General features: G+C 40.3%; 1 protein-coding gene across 1 annotated transcript; it reads left to right on the forward strand.

The window, feature by feature from the left end:
• The first annotated feature begins 188 nt into the window (after positions 1-188).
• LOC135170559 (uncharacterized) lies at positions 189-21634 on the forward strand. Its single transcript, XM_064136509.1, has 4 exons — positions 189-3344; positions 16699-16932; positions 20122-20187; positions 21113-21634. Exons 1-4 carry the CDS (start codon positions 1845-1847, stop codon positions 21293-21295), a joined length of 1983 nt encoding a protein of 660 aa, XP_063992579.1. The 5' UTR covers positions 189-1844; the 3' UTR covers positions 21296-21634.
• The last annotated feature ends 3474 nt before the right edge of the window (positions 21635-25108 follow it).

Below are 25108 nucleotides of genomic sequence, written 5' to 3' on the forward strand. Positions count from 1 at the left end.
AATTCAGTAACCTCGCGCTACCAATTTGCAATGTAAAGAGAATTATCTCCCCATCGGTATTTCGTGTATACATTTGCTATGGGAATGGCCTCTTCCGTGTGGCCTCATTTCACTGGTCGAAATGTTAAATTTAAAGATGAACATTACGTGAACATGTCATTGACTAGAGTTATTAAAATTGAATTTCATAAATTCAATCGAAAAAATCTTTTAATTCTTCCAAAAAAAAATGTGATAATCAAATTTCGGATAGATGCCTGAATGAATGAATTCATCCTGTCCAGAGAAATTATACAATTATGAAATATAAATTATTAATAACTTTCTTTGACATCTTCAGGCTTTGCAATGCCTTCTGACCGACCGTTTCCGTCTCAAGGTATTCCAGCCCAGCAATTTTTCGACAGATGTCTATCCCCCCATTCCCTAGTACAACTAACTAATCCGAAACCCCACCACACAAGTCCCTCCAACATCCTTAGAGCCCCCAACGTCTGTGAAACGGTAATGGACAGGTATTTAAATTCAAAACCGGCCGTTCCCTTTCCCGACCATCGTCAGAGGTCGCCACCGCGTCCTCGCAAGGTAACACCCTCTCCAGTCCACACTCTCTCAAGACCCATTTAGCCCCCACCAGGACCTATCCCCGGGCCCCACTCAGGCCAGCTCACCTGCACGATAGTAGTAGAATCGTGTGCGGCATGAGTCCGCTGTCTCCGGTATTCTCAGTACAGTTACCGTCTTCAACACGTTTAGCACAGGGATACGTGACTTCCAGTCATATCCGTAAATCCCGGTCACTACAAACGTCAAATTTATTATTTCACGAGGAAAAAAAAATATCAAAACAACATGTGGTGATTTACGGCCGCTCCATTGGATTTAAATACCCATAAACGAGTGACTACTTGATATTATTCAGTGTTTCACCTATCAGTGACTTTTACCGGTCTCGAAAAACCTGCCTCACAACAGGTGCATTTTGAGTTGCTGTACCGGTCGCACACCGGTGAAGAAACTTGTTTTGTGCGGAGTTTATGTGGACAAGTTGAGAACCCTTAATTCCGCAAAATTTCGTTTATTTTTATGACCCGAGTATTTCCGTTGAACTTGGCAAAATAATTCCCCCGCTCCCTGGAGTGCCTCCCGCGAATTCGCTGGTGTTAACGTACCCTCGTTAACACCCTTCGGATGTATTTTTTCACAGCGATTATTATCCCAAGTCCATCGGTGGAGTAATCCCGAGATATCCAGTCGAGCGCCTGCTCTCATGTACATACGTTATCGTTGCTCCACAAGCGAGGATTCTCAATTATCCCGAATGCCTGGTGTTGGAGCACTAAAGGTGTAATTAGAGGCACGTATACCGCCTCAAGTGCCGACGAAAAAGAAAGCAAAAAGACCGGTGAGAGCCGGAGGAAGAACGACCCAGAGATCGTTAATTCGTTATCTCATTCCTCGTGTCATAGACAAACGCCGTTAAGTCGAAGGAGACGTCGATTCAACCGTCAACCAGTGATAGAACCTCATTAGACCCTTCAGAGTTTCACACCCTTTGCCAGACTTGACATCCGAAGGTGTTCTTATCAAGGTGATTAACACCAAGGTCGCCCGGACCGGCGGAATAATAACCGAAGAAGGGATAGAGAGACGAGTAGCTGGAAAGTTCGACGTACTTGGTAGGAATGTTCCTACGAAAGTCGCGAAGGCGTGTGTTCCAGGAAGCCATAATAACGCAAAGTGAGTGAACAACAGGACAGTTCATCAGAGAGAATCAACTTATTAAATATCACTGCTATTAGAAGAATTTCACTGCATATTTGCATTAACAAACGAATGACCAGATGGCGGAGGCAAGCACGATGACCGTACCACCGGTACTGCCAGTTTCAAGCCATCATCAGAGCCAGAGTAATCGTCAGACTGTGTCGATCCTGGCCGTTGCCCCCACTTTGTCACAGACTCCCTCTGAGGCCGGAGCAACGGTATACGTAGCAGATACAACTGGCAAAACCGAATCTGCATCAGTATGGCGGACAACGGCGGATGTGCAATTGTCAAATGGATACAGCCAAACGCAAATAACTAAAAGTGATTATCCATCGCATGTTGTCAAGATACAGATCAATCCGGAGTTCGATAACAGCCGGGTTATATCGACAGTGAGATTAACACCGAACGATAGTATTCCGGATGACGACAGCCATCTGGACAACACAAAGAACGAGGCATCCAATGATCGTGTGACCAACGAGGCGCGGATAATCGAGCGGAATATTGTTAACGGAAAGGCTCTTGATTGTGTGCGAATTAGTGTTGTGAACGACGTTGATTTGGAGTTGAAGAAGAGCGATATGGTGCAGAAGGACGAGATGAATCGTTCCTGTTTCTACTACGGATCATTTCAGAACGGCATCAGCACGATGGTCATGTCCAGCGGTCAATGCTCACCGAGTGATACACTGGACAGTGGTACCTGCAGTGATCTTGATGGCACACCACCACCCCTACCCAAGAAAAAGAACTCGAGTACTGTTCTTCTTGGTGGAGCGACAGCTCATAAAAGAACCGGAAGTCTCACAAGCAGCGGAGCTGACATTGACAGCGATGACAATGAGAGTAACATAAGCTGTGACTCGTTGAACAGTGGTGAGTTGTCAGCCAGGGTCAATGGACACCCGGTCAATGGCAGGGGACGTGGTGTCGTCAAGGATCCATCACTTGAGAAGAACATTGTCAGTGATGAGATGGTTAAGAGGGACTTGGAGGGAACCGCTGGTGAACTCGAGCGCATTTGTTTGAATAACAATAATGACGAGGTTAACAAGAATTATGATAGGGAGAATAATGAGAGTGAGGTGATTGTTAATGAGAAATCCAGCGATGGTGAACTCTACGGGCTTTCACCGTCTCAATCTGGCACTTCCTCGTTGTCAAAGTCCTCCTCGACGCCGAGAGTTCGCAGTCCAAACCCGTTGGGTAACGGACGTCAGCATGCATCTACTTCACCGGTTGTTGAAGAGTGCACGTATGAGGAGAGGAAGAGGGAGCAGGATAGGATTCAGATGGAGAACGCTGCTGCTGAACATTATGCCAATTATAAGAGGGATTGTGGCAGCAAATATGTTTATGAGGACGATCGATTTTACAAGTTTCATGTCAATGAGTTGGAGGGCGATCAGGAGGTGAGGAACGGCAAGGAGGAGGGAGAGGGGGACGAGTACTTTGCGGGATTTAAGATACTCGATAGAGAAGCCATAAGAAGTGCCAAGGGAACTGTTAGAGGTGTTAAGAATCGTGTGCGTGCGGGCATCGCTACATTCCTCCAGAATCCATCTTCTAAGGTCAGTCCTATTTCTATATTCACTCACTTTTTATTATCGACGCCTTATTTTTATGATAATAAATTGGGCTAATGATGACAATAGCTCCGCGAAATCTTTTGTAATTGATCCTCCCATTTACGAAAATCGTCCGAACGTTTCTACTATTTATTTTCATACATTAAACATGAAAATTACACATGACATTACGAATTAATCGTGTAACCATCGGCGCGTGATTCTGACAGACAGTCGGTCGTTGAGGCTCGTGGATTTTACAGTTAAATTGCAACGCATGGTATCTCATTTAATCTCAATATTTTCAACATTTATGGGAGCGATTTCGAGTGACGTCCGGGCATTTCTCATTCCCTGGAATTTCTTCGGTATGAATTTTTCCGTGAAAAGGGAAGAACATCGTGGAGTAAGAGGACAGTGCTCTGTGTGATACAAATGTAGGGTCCACAGTGCAGAACGAATCGCCGGGGATAACGGAACCGTCTACTCGATAAACTGAGCATTGCATTAATTGAAAACGAGAAATTCCAGATGTTTGCGTTGGGGGGCTTGTACTACAATCCCATTCCCTTTGACAAATGCGCGATTGTAGGGAATACAAATTGTTAAATTGATTTGAGTCAACCCGCGGATGAAAAAATTATCGAAAGCCGAACGAAATATGAACCATAAATTTTTTCGGAATAATCAGGGTAGTAGGTGAACTCCAAAAAATAACTGGTTTCGCTAATCGCGAAAATGAATATTTGTCCTGTGAATTAGAATAATCAGAGAGTAATTTCAATCCAGACGAGTCCTCCTGGGACCGTTTCATTCGGTTCAACTCCCCGTAGTGGTAGAAAGTATCCCGATATCCTCTCGGATCCATGACCGACAATGAGGAAATTAAATAAAATTGTAAAGTGAGTGAGTGACAAATGCCCAGAGGTCACATTCCACCTGACCCACATTCCAGCTTCACATTTTCCCCACTTGACCAGCTATCTCCCAGGTATTTTACCCACACCTGGGACTTCCTTCTTCTTCATGTCACTAGTTCAAGGTCGGCATACGTAGGTGTGGACCCCGGTAGAGCTAGATTGACGTCTGAGGTGTGTTTATGTTCTGGCGCTCATCATGGGAGTGTTTCTTTATCGACGGAATTCTTCTCTCATTCAATGCTAAATACCTCACTGGGATGGATGACGACATGTGAAAGTTCACTTGACCTCAGATGTTGAGGGTTTCAGTGTGGGAAATTGTATCTTTCAGCGGTGGCCATCGGTATATCTCGCAGACCCGTGTATATCGCTCGTTGTGACCTCAAAAAAATTGCGTTTTTATTTATGGGAAAATGTACGGTGCACTTGTAACGGTATGATGTTCACAGAGAGATTGGGAAATATCGAGATATTTTTGCCTTCGAATGAAAGTATTGCCATCGTTCGGGTTTAATTTTTTCATTTTTTTCCTCCCATCTCCCAGCGCTTAAAAAATTGGTTTTAAATTAATCTGAAATGCCAAAATACCTCTCACGTTCAGTATATTATTTCTGCTTTAGCAGTGTAATATTCTTCTATGAATGAATGCTGAATATATCTCAGAAATATTTACAAAACATTGAAAAGTCATATTTTCTCTTTTTATAATGTAAAACCTTTTGTTGCATTCAGTAGTTTCGTTCCCCGAGCCATAAATCTCGGGTTTCCTCGCGATATCCATGCACTCGCAGTTGCATAATTATTCAAAATATTCAGACTTTCAAAACATGTAAATTTTGGTATTAAGACCGGGGACAGGAACAAGTCGGATAGCAATTTTCAATGATAAAAATTTTTTATAGACATTATTCACTCATTCACTCGAACAGAAAGCGAGGCACATATAGAGAGGATCGAGGACAGGGTCTATCCATTGATAGAAGACCACGGGCCATAACCAAAAAGAATGTTAATCGCTGCCTAGACACGATGTTGAACAAGTGGAGAGAATGTCTTTCAAGACAGGTCTGTGTAGGATAGCCGAAAATACACTCAGGGACGTTCTGTTTTCGTTATGTTCGTTGTGAAACGATCTTGAAGTTTGTATCAGAATTATGGAGTTCTGACATGGTTATGACAAGGTTAAATAAATTCAGAATACCTCAGCAACAAATTATTTATCATTGATATAATATCCTACATTGACAAGTGTGAGAAATTAATCCATCAAATTTTCTGACAATTATTTTTCCATGCTACAGTCTCTCGCTTGTCAACATCGGAATTTTTCACTGAAAATTTGGATAAAAATGACCGATCGCTCCGAAAAACATTCCGTACTATCCTGCGCCGCGAATCTCTCTATTAATCATCACTAATATCGTAATGACAGCCGATAGAATGAATAACAGTTAGCCAGCGTCGAAGTAGAAAATCCCATGGGTGTATCAGCCAAGAGGGCCCGTGAGTAGGCGTAACGCTAATTTTTTTTCTCTTTGAATCACTCAGCGACGAATTTGGCTGTAAACGAGCGCTGACTTTCGAAATGGCCCCGGGGGTAATCACCTGACGAGAAAAAAAAAATAACAGTCACCTCAAACGTAACACACTCACCTGGCGATCCACATGAGTTAATAGCACATACAGGGGGATAAAAAAATGTAAAGAAATGTTTCGCCAGTGTGTGTATGATGGTTGCGTTGAAGCGTGACTGGGGCACAATCTCCATACGAAACTCCATCGCTGTGGATTTCTCAAAAGAAGTGGAGTTTCGCAACGACTCTTTATACCACCCGATAATTACCAATACCGATACTCCACCGGTACTTCACCATTGTAACGAATTTTCCACTCGAGTGACTCACTGGAACGCTTGTCTTCCCCATATATTTTCAGTGGGAGGAGTGACCGGGAGGTTGAGGGGTCGAGGACGTGAGATTGTTTGTTTTGAGGAGGAATTTTTGGGAGAAATTGGGACGAAACTTTTTGGGGCTCAAGTAGGGGTATAATGTCGGTGGGGTACGCTCCCGGATCGAACAGCGGGATTAACAATATTTTTTGCCGGAATAAATCATTTCTGATGAAGATTCTTTGCGTACGATGCGGTAAAAAAATTTTTCTCGATCAAAAAATCCCATATGACTCAATTAGAAAGTTCTCGTGATGTTCTGACTGGTATCACGACCTTCCGATCAATGGGGCGAGGTTGAATGATCTTCGAGAATGCTCGGTGAAGCAAGATGAAGCCCAAGTGGAGAAGACGTTTCTCGTTGTGTGGTGTACGGCCTACTTGCGCATCCAAAACAAGCTCCGATCTTTCCTCACGTGTCGCCATCTCATCAGGTATTCAGTGGATTTTTTTTTGAACCGCGATGTAGACAAAAACCATACCACGAAATGCCGGAATGGCAAGTGGGGTCAGTGGTTGCGCATGGGGGACAGGTGACACCGTAGGTGTATGTGCCCGGGGAATGAATTTCCCGGTTATTTGAAGAAAACACGCGCCCATCTTCACGAGACAAATCGGGTGGGAAAAGAGAAAGCGGGTCAAAGAGCCCGCCACGACGACAGCCAGACCGTCAGCCTCCGTTGAATTACTCGTCTCTCATTTCTATAGTTTCAGTTGTCTCTAATGAACGAATCCTAGTTGCACGAATGATGACAGCAAATGAGTTGGAATTTTTTTTAAATTGTGGGTTCTTAAATTGAGGTATTATTTTTCCTAAAAAAAAATATTACTTCAAAAACTTTTCGGCCCGTGGGAATTATAAACAGTGATTGAAAAATATTTATATTTGTCAATAACTGAAGCCCCACATAATTCCCCGTGGAACTACTGTATTTATTTAGAAGACATATAATTTTTTAACGACAATATTTATTATCGTGAAAATTATTATGCTTTGGTGAGTGCTTCATTAATGTCACGACAAAAAAGCTTTCTTGGACCATATAATTTTCGGTGGCATTCATTTTTTCTCTAAGTGACTGTCATTAGTCACCAAATGTCTATGAAAAATCATGATGAAGTTCCACATCTGTCATACCACCACTTCACGATAAAAAATGTTTTCCATTTTGTTTCTCTGCTTCGTCGGTTCAGTTTATCATTTTTCCAAATCTCACCTCGACCCGATTCCTTTGCATTAAAAAAAATTATGGGTCCAATTTGGACCAACTGTTATCGTCCTCTTGAAATTATAATTTGCTTCACGGAAACTAAAAGTATTTATCATAAAAAAATTCGATTCACTCCTTAACGACATTCACTTGATGTAACCCGAGGCTCACATAATTCCTTGTGTATTTATTGTATTTACCTAAGAGACATAAATTTTTTACGACAAAAATTAACACTCTGGAAATGGTTACGTTTTGGTGGGAACCTCCTTTATTGTCCACGACTGAATTAATTGAACATGAGAAGAAATCTCTTTCGTACAATATATAATTATCAATAGCGTTAATGTTTCCCCTCATTAGGCGTTATGAGTTACCAAATACCTATGAAAAATCAACAAGCCATAGTTCCCGGTCTTTCCAGTCACAACTTCACAGAGGAAAGAGGTAATTTTTTTCAAGATTTTCCACGTCCGACCTCGTCCTGATTCCTCCACTTCAGAAATAATTTTTTACACTGAAGCCAACGACTGAGTATAAATCGTGAAGATATGGCTTTTGTCCACAATTTTTTCGCTTCTATTTTATCTCCCCTGATGCGAATTTCATCGGAGAGTATTCTTAAGTACAATTTGATGATATCCAGGGGTTAGTTCACTATCTTTTCAGGACTCTAACGTGAAAAATACACGAGCATGTCGCTTCTTATGTGGAGCGTCGTTGCTATTCTCAATTGGATCACGTAGTGCCTTCCGTTTGCACTCACTTTTCCAATTATCTCCAAGAACATCTCTTTGCCGAGTTGTAAGTACATGAACTGGGTTTGAACTAAGTGACTTGACCTCTGTGAAGAGCGGAATTAAAGTGAAATGAGATTGTTAATTGTAAAAGTACCTAACGATGATGGCACAAGTCATTGGTTCGTAAAAAAAAATTTCTAAGACTCACGAGTGAAATAAACCGTCGAATGATCGAAATTCGTGTGAGTATGACTCATAAACAGACTTGATAATCAACTCGACTCATTTCAGATGATTTCGATCGAATATCCGAACTGATAATTCCACCGGTGTGGAACGACGAGGGGATTGACGTTATTGTTCATTACCACCGACATGCGGATTTTGTGTTGCATGTCCGCCTTTCACTTCCCTCTCAATGCTTTTAAATAATAAAAATACCTAATAATACTCATAAATAAAATACATGGATTTCTAATAAGGGAATTTAAAAATCCTTTTCTCTCATTTTCTCCAACAAAAAAGTTATCGCGAAAATTTTTCTATCGCCTCAGGTCCAGAGATACTCATCGTCACAGCTCCTTCAACTCAAGTCCTCTTATCGTTTCACTACTTCACCACTAATATGAAATAGAAACGAAAATAAACATTGCGGAAGCAAATGTATTATCTTAACGGAATTACATGCGTACAAGTACTAAAGTGAGCAAAAAATAAAGTTACGTTACTCAATGGCTCGTTGGGTTACGACAGACCAAAGTCAACGTAGTGGTACTGCGCGAAAAAGAGAGAATCTCGTATTAACTCATGGAATTATCGAGATTGTAGAGAGGCGCCTTTTCAAACCGGCCGGTGACATTTTCCCACATGGAATTTTCAATGCTCTTTTTAGTTTTACACCGTCGTTTTATTAACTGGCCTCGTCTGGCCATGAATATAATCACAGGTATATTCTACTTTACGGAAAAAATGCCCGTTAAATTATTCAGAATTCTGGTCGTGTGAGTTTTCGACTGATCTGCCCCAGTTTCGTGTCACGATTGAAATCTAATTTGTTTTCATGCATTACATAATTTTGTTGGGCAATAATTTTTCTTCAAGTTAGGATTTTTAATTTTTTGAGGAATTTCGTGGTGAAGGGGTGGTTGTACAGCTTTCGTGCCATTTTGGAGAAAATAACGAGATGTTCGGAAGATAAAAAGCCACGAACAATTAAATTAATTAATTTTTTAATTACAAATTTATTGTAGCGTTAAAATTTAATTCAAAAGTCGAGAGATAGTACCGTAATAAATAAAAGCTGTGCTGAGGCTCATGGAAATAATTATTTGGTAAATAATTTCGTTTCGAATTTGAATGTCTCTCGAGAACAATTATTACGAAATGTGTGATTATTAATTACAATTACTATTATTAATTTTTTTTCCAAATCCGATTGGGTAACTATTACCAAATATCACCAATTCAAAATAAATATTCGTAGCTCATTAACAAATGACACGTGAAAGGTGAAAGTGAAGTTAAACGAGGCTCGTCAAATGTGCATTTGTAAATTATTAATGAACAAGCATTTAGTGAGACCACTAGGACCCTAACCACCAATCAAATCCATTTGTTAACAATAACTAATCCTTTCTGTCAGTCCCGAGTAATAAATCGTTATTACGCTGTAAAAAAATATGATGTTAACACCGATCGGTGGCCTGATGTTGAAATTACACCGGAGCACATTACGACGTATGTAAAATCTAGTCTTAATTCAGCCCCAATCGATGGTGCAACCGGTCCACAAAATTTTTTTCTACTGTTTGCGAGGTATTTTGAATGAATAGAACCAGATTTATAATCACACTCTGAGCTGTGTATTCGTATCCAAAAAATTACTCTACAAATCACTCCAACTCATTCAATCTGTGTCCACTAATTGATAGTCCTATTTGAAACTTGTTCTCCTGTAATTAACTTATGCACAGGCGTGAGACGATAATTAACGAATTAGAGAGTCGAGTGGAAGGATTTTATTTCGTGCATTCCAAAGGCGTTTGGAATAACAAATCAGTGAAAGTGAAGTGAATGTCTCAAATTGAATAGTTGGGGATATTGACGTGAAGAGAAATAACACAGAAAACGATTCACTTTTTAGGAGTCTGTGACTGATTATGGGGCTTGCGGAAAGGGCACAGATAATTTCTTAAATTATCTCTGAACTCCGCTGACGATCATCTCGCGAATTACAGCGTTAATATTCTCCACATGTGCTATTTATTAGACGAGAGAAAATTGATTCTAGAATATGTTAATGTTTATTATATTTGGCTACTACTCGGGCTCTAAAACGGTATGAGAAGGCAATAAAGAGTGCAGTTTCATCGAGATATAACAGGAATATTCCTTGGATTACGATAATAAATCAGGGGCGCAGTAAAAAAAGTCAAGTTAAATGTGAATATCTTATTAATTAACAGTTTATAGGAAGTAGCACCAAAGTATTTTCTACGTAATACATTAATGGGGTCGTTCGTGACCCCAGTTTGTACATAGAAAAATTTTTTAATTCGGAAGAACGACCTCTTAATTTTTTTTTATTATTATCCCTATTATTTCAACTTTTTTCCAAATTATTCCTCCGCTGTCCGCGTTAGGTTGGATTTTTCCACTGAATTATCTGGCATGCATTTAGAAGTCCTATCAATTCTTTGATATAATTAAAGACCGCCAGGAGCTTTTGGCTACCTCTCAAAGCCCATAAACCCCACATTCAACTTCTCCCACAGGAGAATAAAATCGGATAATTTCCGGCCCGTCAACCAGCGGCACACAAACCCGGATCAGATTATCCTCTCGCTAAACGCAAAATCCGATACATCGAGGTATCACTCCCCAGGAAAACCCGAACGTCAACATTCTGAATGCAGAACGAGAACGCATAGACGATAAAAAATTGCCAAGTACGTGACCGGACAGTGAATTAAATGGAAAATTACATCATTGACCGAGCTTGTAGTCTCCTCTCACGCGTATATGATAATAATACTTCTCCGATGATGACTTCAGACTCGCGAATTTAATCCGAGAACTGATGCAACCTGATCCTCCATTTATAAATGGCGCCGTTTTGTATCTTGATGCGCAGTGTATTCAACATAATCAGCGATAAATTATCCACGCGAAGACTTTGACTAATTGCCAATTAATTCTTCAAGATGAGGTTTTAGTTCTTTTGAAGATTTCAGCGAGAATAACAATGCATCATATTTCACGTGGCATTTTTAAAGGGGAAGAGGTGAGAAAGGCATGTCTCAGTGTTATTAACGATGATACGTATGTGTGAAAAATTATTTGTTTGACGAGGTTTAATTGAAGGTGACCCCTGAGGTGATGACTTTGCATTGAAATGATGTCTGCGTTGATTATGCGAGTGTGAAGCTGGAAAACGATTGAAATTTTATGCGGAAAAATCATTGGAAAATTCCAAGTCCACAGGGGATGTCAACAGATCAGTAAATCATTAAAAAAATCGAACTCCATTGAATTTGTTGTCAATGTCTAGTTCCTGTGGAGTCAAAAATCGCCCCTGAGAAACACTGCGAAATCTCCGACCACCCGTAACAGTGAGAAAAAAAGTTGCAAAAACTATTATTATCTAAATGACAGACTAGACTTGCGAATCCTATTACAAGCCTCGTCTCTTTTGAAACCAAATGTGTTGACTTGTAACTCCAGCATGAATGTACCCTAAACAGGAGTCACGAGCGGCATTATCGCCATGACACGAAGTAAGTCGCATTAAATCCGTTGTAATTATGCACCTGAGGGTTTCAAAATATATTTGATGCGCTCCGTAAATAGATGTTTCGTTCGACTCTCGCTTTATTTCTCATTCTTTGCTGGAACTTTCTCTCTTTTACGAGGTATTCCATTGTTGTTTTGTCATCAAGTTTATGATCTTCACCAGGAGTCAATGAAGCATCGAACGAATGAAAGTAAGAACTAATCCACGGTCTACAAAGCTCGAACAATATTGACCGAATTTAATCACAACGTGGGAAATCGTTGAGATGCGGACCAGTTCGTTTGGTCCGGTGGCTCGAGAAATAATCTTTGGATTATTTCACTGTTGAACAGTTTTATCAGAAATATTGACTCTATCCAGCACGTTAGCAACTCAATAACGGTACTAATCTTGGAAACGTCTGAACGACCTGATCTCCCGTAACATTATCCCAATTGTGGAGAAATCGTCCCCGGAAGCCTGAACGTTTTTTCCAGTTGTATTACTCGGATTCCTTTATATCCAGCGGATTATGGGCGCATTATTTTCCGCAACTAATTTCGTACAAGATATTATAGAGCTATTGACCTGCCAAAGGACCCATCCCCTTCTTCCATCATCCCTATTACCTTATCAATCGATGTGACACTAGCCGCATGTGCCATCTTGTGTCTCATCCGACCCCCGACACCGAATATTCCACCAATTTACCCCAACCACATTTCTTTATCATCCGCGGGTACATTCACCCCCGCCCCATCCAACATCTGTCCGCTAGCTTGCCCGGGGGAGCCTCACCCTTGCCGAAGTCGATAACTGTGTCCTCGTGTCCTCCCCGAGTGATTACGAGCAATCGATCAGTTCAGAACAAAACCACCATTCGGATGATAATTTAACTGGTTACGATGGATAAATATTTATACATATATATATTATATAAAAATAGAAGCTCATGAAATCCCTCCACTCGAAAGGGCCGCCCCTGTCGTATGATCTTTTACCGTCAGTGAAAGAAATACAGTAGCCATCCTCTGATGAAATTGTGGTTGGAAATTGAAGTGACTTGTCCGCAATTTTCGGTATTGATACTCTCCGCATTGTCGCCGTATCGAATAAAAAATTTGATGTATTAGGTATTTGAAGTGGCATCCACTCGGTACAATAGTATTTTTTGTCCGTCTGAGATAGGAACATCAGATGTTCAATGAAATGTCAAGTGAGATGATTCACCTCTTTACTCTCACACTGGCTCTCAACGATGCGCTGAAATATCGCCCTTGGCGCACCTCTCCTTGACTGATTTCTTATATTCTCTTTTGTTCTAATTTTTCTTTATTCTTGTCCGTGAGAATGAGGCACTCCCACGAGCCCATCAACGTTTTCGATGGAAACTGATACGAATAGTCGTAACGGGGCGTACTAGGTGCCGAGCCAAAGGAGACGATGATCGTTTGGACAGTGAATTTTCTAGAGCTTTCTGCTTTTCTACTGATTGGATCTTGACAATTAGACGACCGCGATACGCAACGCTGAGCATTTGCTATTACACTCGGAGTCAGTCTTCGTTATTTTCAGGTCTTTTCGAGATATTTGAGAGACCATTGTTGTTTTTTGAAGGAAATAAGGAAGCTATAAATTAACGAGGATGAAAAGGAGACAATGAAATTCATTTGACTTTCGAGAAGAGGGAAAATTAGTTGTACTGATAAAAAAAAAATACACCGATCCATTCAGTTAATTTAGAGTTAACAGGTATTTATGATTTATCCATTATCCGGCTTCTGGTGTTTTATTCCACATAATAAGATCATCCTGATTTCAATAAATATATGGGTTGAAGAATTCCCCGAAAAAATCTTGAAAGCGTTGTACTTCCACAAAGTATTAAAAAGCAAAATTTGATGATTCTCTTTGTAATTTAAAACCGAAAAAACTTCTGTGGTAATTTTGTTCGTTGTCGTGTCTGGTAATTCGTGAATGACTCTTCATTAAATGAACCGCGCTGAAAATCCCCCAAGACCTTGAACAACTTCTCCCATAAATAATGCCTCCCTTTTATTGATCATTCCAGTGGTACACACCTGGTTCAACAGGTCTCTCCTCACCTCATATCTCCCCCCGATAAATACTGGCACACATTTACCAACGCATTTCGCTCCGAAGGTAGTTGTTAACGATCCATCGAGAGGTGTCTCGTCATTTGCAATAATGATTAGATTTCTAGCTAAGTACACAGAGCGTATCACTACCTATCGATCACAATCTATCCCCCCTTTTGATAGAATCGGTCTCACTGGTGGCTCCACTGTAATCCGTAATTATGATTACTACGTTGTATGATCGAAATGATAGTTTATTGCGATTCATAGCTGTGTCCACTAATTGGAAACAATGTCTGTTGTTACCGGGTACAAAGGGAATTGAATAGAAATCTTCGGGGCCATAAATCGATTAATATGTTGAATCTGATATGTCGCTTTCACAGGGTTTGAAAAACAATAACATAAGTGGTTTTTTTTAGATTCCATTCACAATCATAAAATTGTCAATGTGAACGTAACGGTCAATTAAATGCCAATAAATTTCCCCCGCTATGGACGAAATTGCCTGTAATGAAGTAGTAATGACAAAAAAATACTATAACACGGTTTTTCGCTTCCGAGACAGACGCATGTATTATCACTCGTTATAATATGTCACCTTCAGGCACATTTTAGCGAACAATACACCAATTGGTACTTATAACTGCCCTCTCATCGTGCCGTGAATAGAGAGATATTTATATCGAACTACCACGTGTCCATGAACATGACAACGTGTTTTTCAGCTACTGAATTATTACACCCAAAAAATTATTTATCCCTCGAATAAACTACTTATTTATTCATTTTCGGGGACTGTTTGACTCTCAGAGAATTTTTAAATATTTTCTGAGCCCTCACAGTAATCATAAATTAATGGGGTGAAATAAAAATTTATTTAGGACAAATAAATATAGCAGTCATGATGAATAAATAAATTCATGTGTTATATTTCATTTGGAAAATAATTTTGTGGGTGTGTAAGGTTAGTCTATGGGTTTCATTCGCTCTATAAAATCTAAAATTGTGATTGAAATGACAGGAGTCGTTCGTATTTTGTGAATAACATTCCAACTGCAGGTGTATTTATTCCAAGCACTCTATTTTTATTCATCGTATGAATGTATTTCTGACACCAGTCACGCAGTGAAAGTTAATTCAACAAAATCACGATCTCTGTCCCCGCGGTCGCTTGCCAGGACCCACCGTGATGTAACGATTGTGGTGCACCGAGAGAGTATTAGTACCGCAATGACGCGTGCATACAGGTACCTGTGGTAACAGAAAGACTTTTTAAATATGATATTGTTGACCAGTAGAGAGGAAGAGCAAAAAAAAGTTGCATGACGACTCTTTTTCCTGGGTTTCCTCGCGTTTAATTCAACCGTAATCGCGAATGCTTTCTAGTTTTTATGGTTTTATTGCTGAGTTCAGAGTTGAAAACGTGGGATCGGTAATGACAGAATTTTTATGCTTGAAAATACCATAAAAACGGGAAAGAATCATTTGTGACGTTTTTCTACTTTTTCACGGAGATGGAATTTTCCTGGTGAGGTATTAATACTCTAATTTCCAATAATGAAGTAATGCACCTGATTTTTTTGCGATAAGAGCGCGGAATTGCTTTACACGTGAAAATATAATCACCTCGGAATGGTCTATTGCTATAATTAAATATATAAAATAAATTATTGCTGTAATTTATTCTTACAAACTCACCGCGATTGTTCGCACTTTCGTTGCCGACTCAATTATCCCGAAATAATGATTTTAGAAAATCATAACTGCAGTTAGAGATGACGAACATAGTTTTTGGAATTGTAAATCATCTGTAACGTTTTCTATTACAAAAACACTTGATTCATTTTACCAGTGAATTCAATTTCCATAACATTAATTCAAATTCACCGGTTTTTCGTTACAAAGGCTGACTTTACAACGTGGCCACCGCTGGAGGGCCTTTAACGAGGGAATGTTGAATATGGAGTGGATTTTTCACTTGCATATTTTGCGAAATATTCGATTTCAAATCTAGTGAAATTTTCGGATGATCATGCGGAAAATCATGAAAATTTACGCTACCTATAATATTGTACATAATTTTTTATACATAACACTTATTTAAACATGGTCGTGTCCTCGGTGGCTCTCCACCACCCCTTAACCGTCTGCCTATTGCTCGAGTTACTCTACTTCATGAAAATTCACCCGGAGCAGAATAATTTTCCTCAGCATACTCCAGACGACGTTTTACGAATTATTTCAAGTTGAGTGAAAATATTTGGTTTTCGGGGAAAATATAAATATTCTTGGAGTTGTCCGCAAACCGTGACTGTGATAACAGAAAAATTGAGAGGGAGAAGGACAGAATTGATGAAAAATGAGCACAAAGCGAGAACCACCTGGTGCTTTTCCTTGTAATTATCATAGAACCTGATACTTTCGAGCGTGCGAACCGCGAAACTGGAACGCATAAATTGGCTACTATTAATCGTTTATTCTTCAAAAGCGAAAATATACTCCAGAAGTATCTCACTTTCCTGATGCAAATAAATGGCTGTATTTGCTATTTCACGCTGAAATATTCTATTTTCTGTAATTGCACTGTCATTATTCTGTCGTACAGCAACTTGTGGGGTACGAATGATGTTTCTGATGGAGTTGTTTTCTATTTGTGTTGGACAGAATTATAAACAGAAGGATGCTGGCAAAGTGGTGGTTTATACAACGTCAATGAGGGTCGTGAGAAAGACGACTATTGCATGCGTGAAGATGCTCAGGATCCTGGGTACACACATGGTGCAGTACGAGGAGCGTGACTTGTTCAAGAGTAGACAGTTTCAGACAGAGCTCAGGGACAGGCTCGGGTGTGATAATGTCGAGGTGCCACAGCTCTTTATTGATGGACAGCACATGGGGGTAAGTCAATTTTTAAATGTTGATTAATTAATCGAATCCGTAGATTATTTTTCTTTCCCCCCACGAGAGCGAGGAGAATTTGAACAGTGGGTAATAAAATATAATTTATCGTTCTGCAATCACCCTCTGTCATTAAGAGAATGCACAGACGAGGAAAGAATATTGTTTTCTGGACATAGAATTATTGCTATTAAAATCATTTAGTTTTACCATTAACCCAGATTTCGGGAAGAAAATTCAAGTTTTCTCTTGAAATACGCATTTATTCAACGGACATTCTAAGTGGTTTCTGGAAAAATATATAAACTGTGCAATAATATTCACTAAACCGGAGCATATATCCCTGGCGAGTTAATGTATTTACCCGAAATAGCCGTAAATTTTTTATGACAATGATTCTTGCCGCTGAAACTATCACATTTGAGTGAAAACTTTCTTCAGTGACTGCAACTAAATTGACTCAATGTATGGAAAAATATCTCCTTCGTGGAATATGTAATTTTCGGTGAACAAATGGACATGCGCGCGCGTAAAAAACTCCCTCCTCCCTGCTAAACCTAAGAAAACATTTAATTCCTCCACAAAATCAATATTCCATTGAGTCAAAGCACTTGAAAATGATTTTACCAATTAGAAACCCCACAAAATCAATTAATCACGAACCCGCCTCCAAATCCTTCAAACACTCCATCAATCACGGAATTAATCTCTCGGCAAAGTCCGATCTGATCTAAAATTCACCAGAGGAAAACCGATAATTCTCCCTTCTAAAAATCGATTAATAAATTCACCAAGTGGGTCAATAATTCCTGTTCACTCCGTGCAATTCACGGTGTGTGGAGTAACTAGGTAATCGGTAATCGGACAACACAAGTCTCGCTCCTCTGTACCATTGAAGGGAATAATTCACACGTTCCAAATATTTCCGTGTCTAGAATCGACTGAAAGTATGGAGAGGGAATGGGGTACAGTTGATACCGCATATTCAGCGTTGAAAAAACACTTGGCATTCCATTCGGCGCATTTCTCCTCATAAACTCACGGCTCCCAGGACGTTTTATGGGTCTCTATAACCCACAAGTTCCCTCTCGTCCTCGTTGACTCGCACTCGAGACGCGCATCAACTCTTATCTCTGACATTTCACGTCAATCCTTCATGCCAATGCGGTTTTATACTCATGCAAAAACGATCGTATCTCATCCTTACCTCACACTCATCGTTTTATTACGCAATTTATCGATTACCGAAGTCGTAATAGGAAACAGTGCGGGCCCACAGAGTTATGCAGGTGTTTGATATATGCATAGAATTTCGTTATCCCGCTGCTACCCGGTGAGCATGATAAAAGAAAAATTACGAGCGATCATGTAAATGGCGAATTATCCACTGAATGTCGAGAAAAAAAAGGTGGGTGAGTGGCCTGGGTTGGTCAACTGTATTGAGTAATGATATCTTGCCTTTTATCATCAGTACGGAGTACTATTTGTTCAATGTATTCATGCCATGTTGATTACATACTATTGCCAGATTTGTTTTTATAAAAGGAAATATTCCTTTGTCAAAAAACTCTCTCTCTCTCTCTAAGGGTAGTATAAAAAAATTACATGAATAGAAAGGTCTGTTGGGGAAAAAATAATGGGAAAAATAATTCCATTCGAAAGCTGCGCTTGACCTTTTCGAGGACATGCCGATACTTGTGAGAATACGATGTACAGGACACTGGAGCTAGATTGTTTAGACGCAGCCAAATGCGCGGAATCGACTGTCAGAGACAGCCGCTCACGTGCCCCATTGTCTTGTTGCGCAAGTTCATAAGGGTGACCCATTATTTACTTATCAACTGCAAATTCCCAAGTCATTGATTCTGTCCTCGTGAGTCTTCAAGAATTTCATATTGAGCATTGAACAAACACCAAACCTTCATTAGAGCAAGTTAATTGGATTTATAATGAAGTTTTTAATACTTTTAGTAAAGATTGGCGCGCACTACGGAGTGAATACTCAATCCGTTGAATTCGTCAAGACGAGGACGCAAAGGTCTAATTATTTCAAACGGTTTTGTCCTGCCTGTCTCCTCATTTTCCCTTCTCAAGGAAGAAAGTTAATGCCGTGAGAAAAAACACGACAATAAAACGAAGAATGATAGTTACCTATTTTACTGAATTAAACTCGTCACATGAATTGTTACCTCCGGAAATGAACGTAGACACGAACTGTCCTCTCCAGGCTAGTGTCAAATTCACTGGAAACCACCTAGACTCGGCACCGAGTTATTTTCCCTTGCGTCAGAGTGTACAACCACCTACACAAACCGCGAAACCAGTGAAACAGAACAGAATCAAGTTCGTTGACGATATTTCCTTACAATTCTCCCTTTTCACGGATCCACGGATTGAGTTATCCAATGACCGTCAACGGGTTCCGGGAAATGGATGAGGGATTTTCTCGTGACATTTCCTTGGTCGATTCCCTGGGCAGTTAATATATACTTTTACATTCTTAATACTTAGTTGGACTGAAATTCAAGGCCGTGAGATGCAAGCGAACTTTTTCAGAAGTCTTAACTTTTTTTTGTTCGTTATCATTGAACGGAGATCAAGGAATATAAAAGATTTGCAGGAAACCCTATTTCCCCAGCTCTCAACCCACTCGGTGTTCCTTCAGAGAGCTCTCCATTTTTTCCCAGTAATCCACATGCACATGTAGATGACAGGGTAGTACAATTCCACGCGTAAGTGAAATGTCAGGCTATTTGATCCAAGGACGACCAAGAAAACATTTGAGAGAGTGGAGAAGGCGAAAGAGCGGTGCCAGTACCATTGGATATCCTGGCGAGTCTCCTCGGTGTCTCTTGAGTATATCGGAATAAAAGGGAGACTGCATTCCAATCTCTTCACGTCACATTATTATTTTATACAATAATGGAAAAAAGAAGCCACTTCACTTTGCTAATATTAGCGTTAGCTCTAACAAACCTCTTGCATTGTCCCTTTTATGTCGGAGTGGAGGGACTCGGAGGACAATTCAATGGTGGACCTTTAGATAATTGAAGGCGGCGGGGAAGGGAAAGGGATGGGGGCATTCTGCGTATATGGTGAACGGGGAGGGGAGTGAATAAACCGCTACGTGAGACACTGTATCGTATTTCTAATGCCATTTCATTCTTTTTTTTTTTCTTATTTTTACAGGACGCCGACGCGGTCGAACGGCTCAACGAGTCCGGGGAATTGCGACCTATGCTCAAACCATACAAGGTAAGACCATTGCGAAAAAGAAAAACAGTATGTGTATCGGGAAGATAAAAAAAAGGAACAGTTGCATCAAACCGGATGAACGTTGGCGTGGTTCATGTTTTTTTAAACTGGAAAATGGAGTGGGAGATGGAACACAGTTTTTTCATTTCGAGAACTGTTAAATTTCTTTTTCCTTTCATTTTTACCAAGTTAAAATTCCTTTTGGGGCACCCCGAAGCGCAGTAATTTAGAAAAAGGATTTAATTGACCTCATTAGGTATGTCTGAATATTATCTATGAGCTGTTGAATGCCAAGACATTTGCATTCATAAATCGGTCGAGTTATGTCTGACAAATTGAATAGAATGCTGATTCCCATATTGGCAAAAAAAATAAGGACAGGAAAAACGTACTCTTGAATTTCTTATCAGGTCTGGAAGTCAGCGGGAGTGGAGTTGCTCGTTTATGGTTGGAGTAGGAAACCATGGCAAAAGGCGTATTACATAGTGATATTATATGCACGCAAGGTTATGTACAAACCGGGATCCTTTCACTTTTATCCGGCTCTAGTATCTACATCTTCCCTCTTCAGGCATTTCAGCCAGTGAGCTCGTAAATTTCCTCAATGCCTGAAATATATACAAGTAGAGAGTATTACCTTGCGAGGAGGAAAAGGTCATTTGGCGCATCGACTTATGACAGTTCCATTCGTCGTTTATATGTATATGAATCACCGCATGCCACGCGATAACGGATATCAATAGATTTACAAGCGGATTTCCACGGTGGGATGGAAAGTTTGAAAATTTATTTCTGAAGATGTCTATTCACAGCAAAGAAAATATCAAATACTTATTTTTAATTCGGGATAAAAAATTAAGGTCGTCAACTTTTCCATTTCATTGAAAGGGGTTTTCACTTAATCGCACCTTAATTTTTTTTTCAGTCCCCAGGAAAACGCGAGGTTTGTCCCTGCTGTGGAGGTGCTGGTATCATCCCTTGTTCAGTCTGCAACGGCAGCAAAAAGTCCCCAAGATGGAACAACTTCATGAATGAGTTCGTCGCCCTGAGGTGCATGAACTGTGACGAAGTGGGACTGACCCTCTGCCTTCACTGTATCAATCACTAGGATAATTTTCTACCGTACGATGAAAATATGCTCAATGAAAATGAAAATCCACAGCGCACCTTTCCGATTTTCACGTTTACATAACAGATTACATTAAGCTTATGTTAAGGATTGATTAACGATTTAGATTTAATGTATGATTAAGGTGCTACGAGAGGAATATCACTGTGAAGAAGATTGCGGTGAGGTTTATCATAGCAATTGAACGCTGACAATCGTTGAGGCAATAGAATGCATTATTTTGTGGTACGATTACTTTCGTTATTCAATTTTCTGGACAATTGTCATCGATTTTGTAAAATATCGTGGTTAAATAAAGTCATTGATGGTTAATAAAAATTCTTTATTAAACCTACTGCACTCTACAAAACTACCAATTCACACTAATTGATGATTAAAAATTGTTCCTCAATTATTTACAAAATCTGAGTCCAAAGAGCTCCGGATTTTTAGGGCGCCTCCCCTTATTATCCTAATGCTTCTCGCCAATTAGTATCAAGAGTTCACTAATGAAGTTTCATGAGTCATCAGTAAATCGATACACTCGCCTCTTCAGCCCACACACTACCGTAAGCGGCGGAGGGTTCATACCCCCGAGTGTGGTTTAATACTACACCCACACGGAGACCCTCGAAATCGTCTTGATAAACCATCGACAAATATGAAATTCATCTCCGAAAATACACTATTTGCACTAAACTTATTCAGTACGAGATAAAATTGTCGAGATAATATTTGAACAATCCCTCTACAGAAAGACGCAAATAGCCGTTCCCAAGAATATTGCTAATTTATTTATTTATTACCATACCCAACTAGAATAAATACTGTGAATTTTTCGCGGATAGACGCAAACTATCCCTTTCATTACTCATAGTAATATTCTCTGGAAAAAAATCCCCCTTTTTCAAATCATGTAGACCGTAAAAAATCAGCGATTTATCCAGCCATGGCGATGAGAAACACGTGCTGTAGGGGAAAAATTGTGCACGTGCAGTTGAACCATCACTGCTGGCAAAATGACCTCATAACCCTCATAACCTTCGTTTACATTTCAAGTTCATGCGCGTTATCAACGGAACGAAGATATTCCCAGGACCGAGCGGTTCAATAATGGAATCACTAAACTCGCGTCAAATCTATCATTCCTGACAAATTGCGGAAATACGATTAGCTAGCGAATAACCCAGTGTATTAATATCTACATTATATACTATAGTATCGTTGTTGATCATTGTAAAGCCACTTTTTCTCTGAAAATAGGCTCCCCGTAAATATCCTTCAACCGTTATGTAACAATCGTGGAAACCCAGCAACACAAATATTGTTGCGGAAGCAATTTACGTCCAGTAACAGAATTATGTCAATTATGGTGGAGAGGGCTGCCGAATAATAGATTGTTCTGGCCAATTTTATCTCTCGAAAATGCCTCCTAATCGGAGAGAGGAAAGAATATTTTTAATAGAATAAATCTTGGAGATTTGGGGCGGAAAGAATTAAAGACCAATAAAATTGCCCGGAATGTCCAGGGGTTTCCAATTTTTAAAATCAGTATAATAGGTTTTGGGGCTTGACTCTGATTGCGCGGAATCATTCTAGATTTGTCCACAACCCTCCGGGCTGGTGGTACCCCTGCTGGGCTCGACCCCTTCATCACTCCGTTGCGCGTGTCCTACGACTGTCCCTCAAACTGCGTATCGAAACTCCCCATCTTCACCCTTGCAGCGAGGTATCCTCTTTTTCTCTGGCCAAACCTCCCTTTAAGTGGCCAATAATGCCCTCCTCTACTCTGATGTACGGCACTGTCGGCTTTTGTTCGTGACAATGAATGTCGAAAATAGACAAGATTCCAATTCTGGCGGAGTAATGAACCGTGCGCCTTTGTTCATGTATGCAACAAGTTAAATCGATAATCCAAGCCTTCATCATCGAGGCGTAAAGCCAAGGGCTCCCCAGCCCCATTGACCTTGAGGGGCAGTCATAATTCCTCATGTCGATTCCTCCAGGAGAGACAATGGAGAAAAAATACCAGTGGATTTTCTTACAATGCCCGTCCACGTCGGAAAAATTGACTCTGAAGTTCTCCGCTCCATAGAAGGTAGGGAAAAAAATACAGACGCTTTGTGAAAAAAAAAACAACGAGAGGGTGGAAAAAAAGGGTGAACCCGGGGCGCCCTATTCTATTTACGCGTTTTTTTGCGTTGTCCTGCGCAACAAGTCTCACGCAACTCGCCGCCACACACCCAGCGTCTGACCATTCGCTGACCTTGGGGATTGGGGAAGCGGTGGAGAGTAGTTTTTCACTCACCCTCGCTCATGGCGCCTAACGGCCCTGGGTAAAATGATGAAACCCGGGATAATCCATTCTGACATGCCAAGTAATTCACCTTGGAGCTGGTTTATTTTTATTTCTCTCAAACATCGGTAAAACCATTTATATGTACGGGAAATGAAAAAAAAAAGCAAAATTAAATTCACTGCGGAAGGTCTTGTAATTTTGGGTGAAAGGTTTCTTGCGTATGTGGAATGGAAAGCTCTGTGTCTATCCATTTTTGGGAGAAAGTGAAGAATGGCTTTTGTTGACACGCGCCTTCAGGGATGAAAAGCTTTTGGTTTCGGGTGACTGTTGGAATTCGGAATTGGAGGTTTTTCTGGATATTCCAGTACGTTGACTATTTTTTACAGTGAAATGCTTTTTTACTTTTGTCACCGAATAGCAGAGCTTTTATTTGCGAGCTATTGGATCCTGAGTTTCTGGAAATTTTACCATTATATCATTTTTTTAACCTTTCACGTCGAACATTGACGGAATATATATTTTGTTCCAATTGTTTTATTGATTTTCAATGGAAACATTTCCTGACGTCAGTAAAAAATATTCTTTCGCAAAAATTGAAAGAGCATTGAAACCATAAATATACGGTACAAATAGAAAGGGGGAAAACCATACAATTGACAAATGAGAAAGGGATATCCAATAACATGGAATTGCCCTCGTATTTTCAAATATTCAAATTTAAATTAAAATGCTCTCGACCACGTAATTCACGTCAGTATGTAATTGCATCAATAAATTAATTTTTCATAAATCCAGCTCGACAAACCCGAGCCCTCCCCACCTCCCTCTCTCCAAATACAATAAATCTAGGCATATTATTTGCATAATTAATGTCCCAGGCCATTTGCTGAATGACCGACAACCGATCACACCAGAATGAGAAAAATTCTGTCCCCGAGGATGAAACAGTGCACACGTGTAATCGAGACATGACCGAAGTGAGATGGGCTCTGTAGTGCCTGGGCAACTTATGGGGTCATATCGGGGTCACGAGAGGAGCGTAACCAAGGGGTGAGCGTTCCCCGACCCCTGGCGCAGCGGAAGTCTGGTGAAAACTGGCGCGACCTTGAGCCTCAAGAGCGTCCAATCTCCGTGTAAGTTAGGGAATTGAATCGATAGTGTGGGAGCAACAAAAACACCGGATGATGCCTGAGAGCAAACGGGTAAGATGGCAACTGCGTGCAACAAGTTCACTGTATACACATGTATGTATGTGCAGGAGGTGGCGTGGCGCGACCGAAATAGCCGGGGCGTTCAGTGGCAAAGGAGCGTGTGAGGTCAGACGCGAGAGAGAACAAGAAGCTAACAGTGAAATGGGTCATTTACACGGCCCACAGTCGTTTGGTCGTGGCACTCTCGAATATAATATGAGAATTTATGGAATAAGTTGACCACTCGAGCCACGGCCAATTACGCTACCTGGGAAGTATTAATGTAATGAGAGAATGGGGGATTGGGGAAGAAGTTTCAGCAAA

This window comes from Diachasmimorpha longicaudata, chromosome 17 (assembly GCF_034640455.1).
Source record: "Diachasmimorpha longicaudata isolate KC_UGA_2023 chromosome 17, iyDiaLong2, whole genome shotgun sequence".
NCBI lineage: Eukaryota > Metazoa > Arthropoda > Insecta > Hymenoptera > Braconidae > Diachasmimorpha > Diachasmimorpha longicaudata.

What these genes read in the sequence shown, in the direction of transcription:
- LOC135170559 (XM_064136509.1), top strand. Translation starts at nt 1,845, where the DNA reads ATGGCGGAGGCAAGCACGATGACCGTACCACCGGTACTGCCAGTTTCA. An exon ending in TCCAGAATCCATCTTCTAAG is followed by an intron (nt 3,345 to 16,698) that starts GTCAGTCCTATT and finishes TGTGTTGGACAG; the next exon opens with AATTATAAACAGAAGGATGC. An exon ending in TTGATGGACAGCACATGGGG is followed by an intron (nt 16,933 to 20,121) that starts GTAAGTCAATTT and finishes TTATTTTTACAG; the next exon opens with GACGCCGACGCGGTCGAACG.